Here is a 13,446-nt window from a genome sequence, read left to right on the forward strand (position 1 = left end):
CGTGTTGTGAGTGTTCCAATAGGTTACTCATTGCTCAGAGTACCAAACAAGCTGCTAATCATGTTGTCTCTCAGAGGATTAGCACCCATGCAATCGGTTCCTCATTGACGACATGATCTATTGTTTGTTAAGACAAAGAAGGTAGTCCCATTCTGTTTTTTTTTCATACTCTCCCCACAATTCTGCTAACTCCCCGTCCTCAAGCCCATTCCTCCACAAGAGGGTCATGTAGACCTCCATTCCCCACCCACCCTAAACTCCACAACTCCCCTCAATTCCCGGCACCTTTGATGTCCAAAGAACTACAATGAACCTTGAATTTACATAGTAGTCTGAGAAACCATGGCTTACTGAATTCCAAAGGTCTGCAGCCCTCTGATGAGGAATTCCTCATGACCCCAGAGCCCCAGTCCAGAGACTGATCTCAGACACGGGCAGCTCACCCCAGATGTTCATACCACTGGCTCCAGTCCTTAGGTCAGTCGCAGGAGGAACAAGTTAGACTGGTCTCTGTGAGTGGTGGGAAGGCGATGAGTGAGCAGAGAATGGGATTGTAGAGATAGGGGAGTGTAGACAAGATTTTTTAACGTATAAAGAAGATAATTAAATTCAACACCTTGTCACTTGGTGCTGAATGGTCTCACCCCAGCCCATTGAAACAACTTTACATCAAACATGGGTCCTGATGTCTCACACAGAAAATGTTGGAGGAACTCGTCGGTCAGGTAGCATCCAAAAAGAGAAATAAACAGTTGTCATTTTGGGCTGAGACCCTTCATCAGGACTGGAGAGGAAGTGTGAAGAAGCGAGAATAAGAAGATGGGAAAGGGAGGGGGACAAGCTGACAGGTGATTGGTAAAGTCAGGTGAGGGAGAATGTAGGTGGGACGGGGAGGGGTACGAAGTAAGAAGCTGGGAAGTGAGAGGTGGAGAAAGTAAAACGGGCCGAAGAAGAGGAAAGCTTATAGGAGAGGAGAGTGAACTGAGGGAGAAAGGGGAGGAGGAGGGACACCAGAGGGAGATGATAGGTTGCTGAGGAGAAGAGAAGGGATAACAGGAGAGCCAGAGTGGGGAACAGAAAAAAAGAGAAGGGGGAGGGTGAGAAATTACTGGAAGTTTGAGAATTCAGTGTTTATGCTGTCAGGTTGGAGGCTAACCAGACAGAATATGAGATGTTGCTCCTCTAACCTGAGAGGGCTGATCACTTACACATTTAACTGGTTTCATGGCTGTGGAGATGTTTACAAATTGTCCCTCCCAAACCAACGATGAGGCCTATATCAACATTTCCACATTAGTGTGGCTTGTGCAAACATGACAAGTACAATGCCAACCATGGTGTCAGTTCCTTTGGGTGCCAGTGGGCATAGGCTTAAGCGAGGGATTCGCAGTTTTTTTCTTGGGGTCAAGAAGATGTGGCGTCAAGTCACAGTATGATGTGTCTGGGTCTGATGCTGCTCATTGTGGGAGTACATCAGCTTGGAGTTACAGAGGTCAGCGCTTCCCTCTCTGATCGGTGAACACCAGGAAGGCAGTGGTAGAGTTGCCACGTGGATGTACAGATCTCTAAAATGCCATTTACATTCCAGTGGATCCACTTTACTGTCCTGTCTCTGAGAAGCAGAACTCTACACTGTTGCAGTGCAACTTGAATTATTCAGCAAACGCCCAGCAGGTATGAGAAGTTCTTCTGATGTTCACTCACTCTGTTTCTCCAAGGAGCAAACTTAACTTCCATTATCCCCAGATGTGGATCTATTGGAATGTTTTCCTGCAGACGCAGTCCTCACCAGAGTCAGCAGTGTTTCTTGGGCTGTCAGTGATCATGTGGGTACCAAAGAGAATTAGTTTTAATTTGGCATAATGTTCAGCACAGATATTGTGGGCTGAATGGCCTGTTCCTGAGCTGTACTGTGCTATGATCTGTGTATTATGGAAAACAGAGCTAGAGAGGAGCAGATGTGAAGGGAGGGAGTGTGGACTGGGTAGAGAGGGCATAGGAAGGTCCAGAACTAGTGGGCAGAGTCTGAAAGTTTGGGCCACGCCTTTCAGGAGTGAAATTTGAAAAGACTTGTACACAAAATGGTGGTGGAAACTAGTAATTAAACACCAAAATAAACTAATCCATTCAACCTACACAACGTCCATATCCATGATTCCCTGAATGTTCCTGTCCTTATCTAAGAGTTCTTAAATGTCTCTATCATGATGTAAAGAGAATATAAAGGAATGAGTTTAACATTAGCATCAATGGGAGTTTAGGGGTCAACATAGACTCAATGGGCTGAGGGACCTGTTTCCATGCTGTCTGAATTCATGACTGAATTTTAACTTGATCAGCTGATCGTTGGTCCATGCCTCTGGATTGTTTGGCCAAGAACTGTACCACAGTTCTGCCAGACCCTATACAGCATGTTGGAATGCTCTGAGACTGCATAGGGCATTGGATAAAGGGTCAGTCTTATTTTAGGCCATTCCTTCCTGCTTTTCCATGATCAGGAGTGTCCTTTCATTGACCCCATGACCTCTAGTAAGAGTTGCCATTCTACACTATGTTGGAGTCACCTGTGAAAGGTTTCATTTTCAGACTTTATCTTAGAGGCTTCATCTTCAGACATTATTTTTTTCAGATTGCTTGTTACTCTTGATTATTGCTGTTTGTTTGGTTGTCCTAGTACTTTTAACTGTTGTCTTGTTCCTCTGCCCAGTTAAACTCTGCAGAAGACGTGCTGAAGTTAGCTGATTGCTACCATGATAAAATCTGTCAGAATTTCAGTGGGACAAAGGATACCAAGGTAAGGAATTAGAAGCCTAACAATTTTATCCTGTGGTAAAAATGGTGTGTTCCTGAGGTGGAGAGAGTAAAGAGGATATTTACAAGGATATAGTCAGGAGGATTTTGACTGAGGAATGACTGATAAAGTTGGCTTTCTTGGAGCAGAGAGCACTGAGGATATATAAAGGTCTGTTCACCTCTCCAGAAACATCAGTAACAATGGACAAGAAGTATTTGGAAGAAAGTAGGAAGGAAGTTGAACAGACACTTTCCTCAGCCAGAGGATCTTGAATACATTGTCAGAAAGAGAGGCAAAGATACTGTATCTAAAAAGTACACTACCTGAGGGGGGCTTTTTTCTGCCGGAACTGACAAGGTGATTTGTTGTTTTCACATTACAATCTATAAGACACGGTTGGGCAAACTTGGGTCTTTTCTCTGGAGCATAGATAGAGTAAGCAGTCAGAATCTTCCTCCCAGGGTAGAAATGCCAATACTGTAGGACATGCATTTAAGGTGAGAGTGGGGAAGTTTAAAACAGATGTGTGGGACAGGTGTTGGATGTCAGGAACAGGCTGCTGGACGTAATGGTGGGAATAGTGGTGTTGAAGACTCTATTCAATAAACGCATGAAGTTTCAGGGAATGGAGGGATATACTGTAGATAATGTGGATACAGAAGAGAAATGGTTTAATTTTGGCATCATGTTCAGCACAGATATTGTGGGCTGAATGGCCTGTTCCTGTGCTATGATCTGTGTATTAAGGGAAACAGAGCTGAGAGGAGCAGATGTGAAGGGAGGAAGTGTGGGGTGTAGACAGAGTAGGGAGAGCAGAGGAAGGTCCAGAACAAGAGGGCAGAGTCTGAAAGTTAAAGCCATGCCTTTCAGGAGTGAAATTTCAAAAGATTTGCACACCCAGCTAGTGGTGGAAAATCAGAACACTCCTCAGTGACCCATCAATTTTGGGTCAAAGTTGGATTCCAGACCCGAGATGGATGGATTTTGTTAACTGAAGGTAGTAACGGGGTGGGAGAATTATCACCAGATGGAGCTAGGTTACATGGGTTCTAAGGAATGGCGGAATGTTCTTACAACACCTTTCTCATCGATTCATAGGAAATTCACAAAACAACATTGCTCTTGCCCCCACAATGTCTGCACTGGGATGGTTACCAGAGGATGAGGGACAAAAAAGAGGTGGAGAAAGGGAAAGGATTGAGCAAGTGGGAGCAGTGGAACAGAAGGCAATGGAGAAAGAGAGGTAGTCAAAGTTGGAAGTGAAGGGAGAGAAAAAGGGTGTTGGAGTAGAAGGGAGAGGAAAAAGGAACGCAGGTGGAGAACGATTCAACAATTAATACAGTAGAAATAAAAATCAGAAAGGCATACAAATCCTTTATTGAAGAATAGAACTTGTTAAAGGAAAACTAATAGAACTGCTAATCAAAGTCAATTTATTATCAAGGTTCATATACGTCACCATATGCAACACTGAGGTTCATTTCCTTGCAGATATTCACTGGAAAATGAAGACATACAATACAATTTACTAAGAACTATAAATAACAAAGGGTGACAAATGACAAACGTGCAAAAGAAAATAAATCCTGGAAATAATGAAAAATGTAAATAGGTAATAGTGAGTCGTAGAGTCCTTGAAAAAGGGTTTGTTGGTTGTGGAATCAGTTCAGTGTTGAGAATCACAGAATAAAGTTTATCATCACTGACATGTCATGAAATCTGTTGTTTTGAGTAGTTGTACAGTCTAAGATAAATTATTCTGATTTGACGATCTTCACTTTTGATGGGCTCTATTGGGTTTTTTGTTTTGTGGCTGCCTGTAAGGAAATTAATCTTAAGGTTGCATGTAGTATATATACTTTGATATTAAATGTACTTTGAACTTTAAAATTACAACAAATAAATAGTGTAAAAGTGGAATAGTGAGGTTCACAGACCATTCAGAAATCTGATGGTGTGGGGAAGAAGCTGTTCCTGAAATGTTGAGCGTGCATTTGTAGGCTTCTCTACCTCCTTGATGGTAGTTATGAGAAGAGAGCATGTCCTGGTGGCGATGGTCCTGAATGATGGATGCTGCATTCCTGAGGCACTGCCTTTTGAAGATATCCTCAGTGGTGGGGAGGGTTGTACCATGATAGGTCTGGCGGAGTGTACAACCCTTTTCAGTCTCTTTCAAACCTGTTTTTAGAGCCTCCATTCCAGGCAGTACTGCAACCAGGCAGAATTCATTGCAGAAATCTGCTGGAAGGTTTGGTGACATACCAAATCTCTCAAACTCCTAATGAAGTCTAACCACCAATGTGCCTTCATGATCACATTAACGTTTTGGGCCTAGAATAGAATCTCGAACGTTGACACCCAGGAACATGAAGCTTCTCCCTCTTTCCACTGCTAGTCCCTACTAAAGTAGAACATGCTGGAAATCTCAGCCTGTTTGGCAGTACCGATGGAAAGAGAAACCAGTCAACATTTTGTGTTAGTCACCCTTCCACAGAACTGGGGCAAGAGCAAATGGAAATTGCTGGACTCTGCAGGTCAGCCAGCATCTGTGGAGAGGGAAACAGAATTAATGTTCTTACTCAGTGACCCTTCAATGGAAAACTAGCATTTTCCATTTTTTGACATCCAGCATCTGTAGTATTTTGCTTCTCAATTTATTAAGTGTTTCTTTTCATCTCTAGGATTTGATGACGTTTGTAAACAATGTTCTTAATAGTTCGCGGCTGGATAGCATGGACACCACTCAAAGGCTGGAGGTGGCAACGGCCACAGTGGACCTCTTGGACAACATGGCAATGGTGATTGCTCTTAAACTACCCAGTTCAAAGGCAGAGACCATAGAAACAAATTCTTTTGGTAAAGTATTGGACACTGAAAACATTGACCACTGGAGCAAAGGTCCTCATTGCTAGTTATCGAGTCTGTGAAACTGGTTTCAAGTTAAAGGAGGGAAATGTGGAGATTAGTTTCTAAATAATCATCTGGATTTGGAAATGATCAGCATGTTGACTCTTGATAGAAATCTTTGTTTAATATGTCTAAAGTTTAAATATCAACCAAGCGACACGAAATATGGGAGAAAGGAAAATGCTGGAAGTAGTTGACTGGTCAGACAGCGTCCATGGAAAGAGAAACAGTTCATGTTCATGTTGAAGAAGTTAACTGTTTCACATTCTAATGTTTCTGCCTGACCTGCTGAATTTACCAACATTTTCTACTTTTATTTCTGATTTCATGAGGTTGCTTTGAAAGGCTGTGCTGAAGCATGCTGTGTGACTGATAGTCAGTTCTCATGTGTTGCAACTGTTATGACATCTTCTCAGGAAATTTGATAATGATCACTGTCAGCCAGGTTTCCTGTTCCCCAGAACACTGCAGAAATGATTGATGGAAGAGGCTGTTTCTTGCTTGTATGGTGCTGACTTTGCCAGCAACTAAGTGTAGTCCCATTCTTTCTGTTCTCACCCTCACTGCTGTCTGTAGAGCACAATGTCTGGGTTCCTGTCCAGTGCAGAACTGAGGCATGGGACAATCTGTCATCTGCTCTGTTGGTGTGAATACAAGGCACTAAATCATAGAAAAGCAGAAGAATTATACCAAGAACATAAGAAATCGGAGCAAGAGTAGGTCACCTGGCCCATCGAGCCTGCTCCACCATTCAGTTACTTCATGGCTGATCTGGCCATGGACTCATTTCCACCTACCTACCTTTTCCCCATAACCCTTAATACCCTTACTATGCAAAAATCTATCCAACTTTGTCTGAAATATATTTACTGAGGTAGTCTCCACTGCTTCATTGGGCAGAGAATTCCACAGATTCACCGCTCTTCAGGAATCAAAAGCAGTTCCTCCTCATCTCCATCCTAAAACTACTTCTGCGAATCTTGAGGCTATTTCCCCTAGTTTTTGTCTCACCTACCAGTGGAAACAACTTTCCTGCCTCTATCCTAGCTATCTCTTTCATACTTTTAAATGTTTCTATAAGATCTCCACTCATTCTTCCGAATTCCAGTGAGTACTGACCCAGGTGATTTAATCTCTCCTCATAGTCTAAACCCCTCATGTCTGAAATCAACCTGGTGAACCTCCTCTCCACTGCCTCCAAAGCCAGTATATCCTTCCTCAAGTAAGGAGACAGAATTGCATGCAGTACTCCAGGTGCGACCTCACTAGTATCCTGTACAGTTGCAGCATAACCTCCCTGCTCTTAACTTCAATTCCTATTGCAATGAAGGTCAATATTCCATTTCCCTTCTTGATAGCCTGTTGCACCTGCAAACCAACATTTCATGCACAAGCACTTCCAGGTCCCTCTGGACAGCAGCATATGGCAATATTTTTACAATTTAAATAATAAGCTGCTCTTCTAGTTTTCCCTCCAAAGTGGATAACCTCGCATTTACCAATGTTGTACTCCATCTGCAAGATCCTTGCCCAATCACTTAACCTATCTACATTGGTATGCAAAAGTTTGGGCACCCTGGTCAAAATTTCTGTTACTGTGAATAGTTAAGTGAGTAGAAGATGAACTGATCTCCAAAAGTCATAAAGTTAAAGATGAAACATTCCTTTCATATTTTAACTATCTCCTTTGATCGGAGGCTGTGAATTTGTCGGTCTTAATTTTTTTTTGCCCTATTTGGGCAGAAAAGTTTATTTTTGATTACTTAATATGGTTGCTAAACTTTCTTTTTAACTGCGTCATTTCTTTCTTTTTCCCAGGGGATTCTGGGTGGTTACTTCCTCATCGTCATTTTACGTATTTCCTTTGTGGCCTTAAATTTTGTAGTTTTTTAAAAATCTATTTTGTAGGTTTTTATAACTAGTTTATGTTAATAATCTCATTTTTTTTGTTGTTTTGTTTACTCATGGGTCTGGGGTTTATTGCGGTTTTTTATATTTTCTGGCTTTTATTCTGTTATGTGTTTATTTTAATTGAGTTATCTTTTTTTTATTCTTTTACTGTTTTATAATCAGCTGATCTTTTTTATATTTACACTTTCTTTAGGGAGCGTATACCGGAAGTCATGGGGGTAGTTTTAGTGCTTGCTTCTTTTGGGCTGGTCTGCGTTAGATTTAGCCTTGAGTCATGGGGTGGGGGGTGGTGGGAGGGGCTTCATGTTTTAGTTTCTTTCTTCTTGGGCTATATACATTATTGAAGTATTGGCTGCGTTCTTCTTCCCGGTATCTCTTGCATGTTCTGTTCCCTTTCCGGGTTCGTGGGTCGAGCCTATCGTCAATCCTCCTTGTTGCGGGTTGACTTTAGGGTTTATGGAGTTTATTATTAATTTTGTCTCCTGGAATACTAATGGTCTTAATCATCCTATGAAAAGGAAAAAAGTTTTTAAAGTGTTCCGGAGACTTAAAGCACAAATTTTATTTTTACAAGAGACCCATGTGCGGAGGGGGGACAGATTACGTTTTTTTAAATTCTGGAAGGGAGAACAGTTTCATTCGAACTCCAATGCTAAGATTCGAGGTGCCTCTATTTTTATAGACTCCTCAGTTACTTTTATACAACATGATATTATTTCTGATCCGAATGGTAGATTTCTATTAGTTAGTGGTTTACTATTTAATAAAAAAGTAGTTTTGGTTAATGTTTATGCTCCTAATATGGACTGTCCGGAATTTTATAAATCATTATTTAATCAGTTTCTGAATTTGAATGAGTTTTCATTGATCTGGGGCGGAGATCTTAATACCTGTTTGTCTCCAGCTTTGGACCGTTCGGCCCCTCTACGGACCTTACCTAATAAATCCGCAACTTTGATTAATTCATTCCTTTCTGATTCTGGGTTGACGGACATTTGGCGTTTTTTGCATCCTCAGGAAAAAGATTTTTCTTTTTTTTCACATGTTCACCATTCCTATTCAAGAATTGATTATTTCTTTACTGATTCTCATCTTATTTCCTCAGTGATTAAATGTGATTATGATTCTATAACCATTTCGGTTCATGCTCCACTTAAGCTTTCTATTAAAATTCTGGCCAATATACAAAATAATAGACAATGGCGTTTTAATTCGCTGTTGCTTCAGGACTCGGACTTCGTTAACTTTATGAATGAACAGATTGATCTTTTTTTACAATTAACTATACAGAGGATATTTCTGTCAACATTCTTTGGGACACTTTTAAAGCTTATATTCGTGGTCAGATTATTTCGTATTCTGTTGCTTTGAGGAAGAAGCTGAAGCAGGAGGAGTTGGTAATTGTGGACAAGATTAAGGAAATTGATAAGAAATATGTTATAGCTCCTTCTGAGGAGTTATATAAACAAAGAACCGAACTTCAAATGGAACACAGTTTATTACTCTCGTCCTCGATTGTAAACCAATTAAAGAAAACAAGAAGTGAATTTTATGTACACAGTGACAAAATTGGCAAACTGTTGGCTAATCAACTGAAGTCTAATTATGCTAAATCTCAAATTAATCAGATTTATAATCAAAATGATCGACTGATACTTGATCATGTGGGGATTAATCAAACCTTCTGTGATTTTTACTCTTCCTTGTATCAATCAGAGTCTCCTCGAGATTCTAAATATATGAATGATTTTTTAGATAATTTAGACTTCCCTGAGATTTCACAGGATATGTCTTCTATGTTAGATACTCCTATTACCACGGATGAGATTAAGAATGTTATTTTCTCTATGAGTTTGGGGAAAGCTCCTGGCCCTGATGGGTTTACCGTAGAATTTTATAAATGTTTTGCTCCCTCATTAATCCCTTGGTTCTGTAGGGTTTTTGAGGCTTCATTAAAACTTGGTAAACTTCCTGAATCTTTCAATAGAGCATCAATTTCTCTAATATTAAAGAAGGATAAAGATCCTGCTCAATGTGCATCTTATAGACCAACATCTTTATTAAATGTTGATTCTAAAGTTTTTTCTAAGTTATTGGCAAATAGATTAGAAAAAGTACTTCCTTCTATTATTTCGGAAGACCAAACGGGTTTTATTAAAGGTCATTACTCTTTTTATAATATTCGCACACTGTTAAATATTGTTTATACTCCCTCACAAAATGTTCCTGAGTGTGTTATCTCTTTAGATGCTAAGAAAGCTTTTGATAGAGTAGAATGGCCTTATTTATTTAAGGTGCTTGAAATGTTTAATTTTAGCTCGAAATTTATATCCTGAATTAAACTGTTATATCATTCTCCTGTGGCCTCGGTCCGTACTAACTCTTTAAGTTCACCTTTTTTCCCTCTTTTTCGAGGTACTCAACAAGGTTGTCGTCTTAGTCCCTTATTATTTGATATTGCATTCGAACCTCTTGCAATTGCCATTCGAGAATCTCCAAATATTACTGGGATAACTCGGGGCTTAAAGTCCCATAAAATATCACTCTATGCTGATGATTTACTTTTATATATTTCTAATCCCCAAAAATCCATCCCGGCTGTTTTAGAGCTATTAGCACAATTTGGTCTTTTTTCAGGTTATAAATTAAATCTTAGTAAGAGTGAACTCTTTCCGATTAATAAACAACTTCCCTTATATTATAAATTTCCATTTAAATTGATTAATAATTATTTTTCATATCTTGGGATTAAAATTACTTGTAAATACAAAGATTTATTTAAGACTAACTTTTTACCATTAATAGACCATATTATTCAACTTTCATCTAAATGGTTTCCTTTATATTTAACTTTCATTGGTCGTATTAATGCAGTTAAGATGTTTTTTTTGCCAAAATTTTTATATATATTTCAGGCATTACCAATCTTTGTTCCAAAATCTTTTTTTGACAAAGTCGACTCTAAAATTTCTTCATTTATTTGGCAGAATAAAAACCCGAGACTGGGTAAAATACATTTACAGAAAGCTAAGAGAGATGGAGGCTTAGCATTACCTAACTTTAGATTTTATTATTGGGCAATTAATATTCGACATATGAAATTCTGGTTACTTGACCAGGATATACTATCTATTCCTAAATGGGTAGCATTGGAATTATAATCTGTTCAGGGTTTTACACTTGGCTCTATTTTAGGTTCCTCTCTTCCTTTTGATTTGAAACGCCTTAAACAGGTGTCTAACCCGATAGTTAAATATACCTTTCGTATTTGGTTTCAATTCAGAAAATTTTTTGATCTTAATCAATTTGGGTTAGCGATTCCTATTTTAGGTAACATATTTTTTCCTCCCTCTTTTACGGATCGTGCTTTTCAAATTTGGAAGACTAAGGGTATTTCACGGTTTTTGGATTTATTTTTAGATGGTTCCCTTATGTCTTTTGAACAATTATCTAATAAATATAACTTATCAAGAATACATTTTTTTAGATATCTACAAGTTAGAAATTTCCTAAGTACTATACTTTCTTCCTTTCCAATGCTTCCTCCTACATACATTTTAGATACTATAATTAACCTTAATCCATGTCAGAAAGGTGCATCGGCTATGATTTATAATATTATTATGAGACTTAGGAAAGCTCCATTTGATAAGATTAGGGTAGATTGGGAACAGGAATTGGGGTTTATCATTTCCGTGGATGACTGGGGGCAGATTTTACAATTAGTCAATACTTCCTCTATCTGTGCTAAACATTCCCTAATTCAATTTAAAGTTGTTCATAGAGCACATATGTCCAAAGATAAATTAGCGTGCTTTTATTCTCATATTAATCCTTTTTGTGATAGATGTCCGGGGCAGATAGCCTCTTTAACTCATATGTTTTGGTCTTGCCCTACTCTGGAAACTTTTTGGAGAGACATTTTTAATATTATCTCCAAGGTATTGAATATAGATATCTCTCCTCACCCTATTACTGCTATCTTTGGACTACCTAAAAATTCCAATAATCTTTCCCCTTCAGCCCGTAGAATGATTGCATTTCTTACTTTAATGGCGAAAAGATGTATCTTACAAAATTGGAAAGAGCTTAATGCTCCAACTACCTTTTTTTGGTTTTCTCAGACGTTATTATGCTTGAATTTGGAGAAAATTAGAAGCAATCTTTATGATTCCTCATTTAAATTTGAACAGATTTGGAGATCTTTTATTCAATATTTTCATTTAATGTAATAAATACCCTTCTTGTTTTTTTTTTACTGTTTTTAATGGAGGTCGGGATTGAGGACGTGATTTTAAGTTTATTAACTCTGTTTGGTTTCAAGTTAGCCCATTGCTTTGCTTTGCTTTTGGTTAGTTGCACGGTGGGTTTTTTTTTGGGTTTTTTTTTTCCTTTTCTCTATTGATATATATATAAAAATTAGTATACTATTATGTTACCTTGGTATGTTATGTTTAAATTACATTGTTTGTCGTATTTTTTTGTATTAATATCTTCTGTAATTTTATTATATTCTAACAGTGTATTAGTGTCTATATGGCTTACCTTTTTGTATACTTATTCAATAAAAAGATTTAAAGAGAAAGAAACATTCCTTTCAAGATTTTAAGCGAGAATAGTGTATTATTTTTGTTTTGTAGAATTTTAGACTGAAAAAAAGGAAAGAAGCACCATGCAAAAGTTTGGGCACCCCAAGAGATTTGAGCTCTCAGATAACTTTTACCAAGCTCTCAGACCTTAATTAGCTTGTTAGGGCTATGGCTTGTTCACAGTCATCGTTAGGAAAGGCCAGGTGATGCAAATTTCAAAGCTTTATAAATACCCTGACTCCTCAAACCTTGTCCCAACAATCAGCAGCCATGGGCTCCTCTAAGCAGCTGCCTAGCACTCTGAAAATGAAAATTAATGATGCCCACAAAGCAGGGGAAGGCTATAAGAAGATAGCAAAGCGTTTTCAGGTAGCTATTTCCACAGTTTGCAATGTAATTAAGAAATGGCATTTAACAGGAACAGTGGAGGTCAAGTTGAGGTCTGGAAGACCAATAAAACCTTCTGAGATAACTGCTTGTAGGATTGCTAAAAAGGCAAATCAAAACCCCTGTTTGACTGCAAAAGACCTTCAGGAAAGTTCAGCAAACTTTGGAGTGGTGGTGCACTGTTCTACTGTGCAGCGATATCTGCACAAATATGACCTTCATGGAAGAGTCATCAGAAGAAAACCTTTCCTGCGTCCTCACCACAAAATTCAGCATCAGCAGTTTGCAAAGGAACATCTAAACAGGCTTGATGCATTTTGGAAACAAGTCCTGTGGAGTGATGAAGTTAAAATAGAACTTTTTGACCACAATGTGCAAAGGTATGTTTGGAGAAAAAAGGGTGCAGAATTTCATATAAAGAACACCTCTCCAACTGCTAAGTATGGGGGTAGATCGATCATGCTTTGGGCTTGTGTTGCAGCCAGTGACATGGGGAACATTTCACTGGTAGAGGGAAGATTGAAATCAATTAAGTACCAGCATATTCTGGAAGCAAACATCACACCATCTGTAAAAAAAGCTGAAGGTGAAAAGAGAATGGCTACAACAGGATAATGATCCTAAACGTACCTCAAAATCCACAATGGACTACCTCAAGAGGCGCAAGTTGAAGGTTTTGCCATGGCTCTCACTGTCCGCCAACCTAAATATCATCAAAAATTTATGGATAGACCTCAAAAGAGCAGTGCATGCAAGACAGACCAAGAATCTCACAGAACTTGAGGCCTTTTGCAAGGAAGAATGGGCGAAAATCCCCCAAACAAGACTTGAAGGACTCTTAGCTGGCTATAGAAAGCA

At 38.9% G+C, this 13,446-nt stretch overlaps 1 protein-coding gene across 1 annotated transcript in view; it reads left to right on the top strand.

The window, feature by feature from the left end:
- The window catches only part of LOC134339294 (adhesion G protein-coupled receptor E2-like), a 108,930-nt gene that overhangs the window by 16,608 nt on the left and 78,876 nt on the right, over positions 1–13,446 (top strand). The window contains exons 5-7 of the mRNA XM_063035670.1: positions 1,589–1,674; positions 2,708–2,794; positions 5,476–5,650. Coding sequence (XP_062891740.1) covers positions 1,589–1,674; positions 2,708–2,794; positions 5,476–5,650 — 348 coding nt within the window. The remainder of the gene's footprint in view (positions 1–1,588; positions 1,675–2,707; positions 2,795–5,475; positions 5,651–13,446) is intronic.

Source organism: Mobula hypostoma, chromosome 29, assembly GCF_963921235.1.
Source record: "Mobula hypostoma chromosome 29, sMobHyp1.1, whole genome shotgun sequence".
Taxonomy (NCBI): domain Eukaryota; kingdom Metazoa; phylum Chordata; class Chondrichthyes; order Myliobatiformes; family Myliobatidae; genus Mobula; species Mobula hypostoma.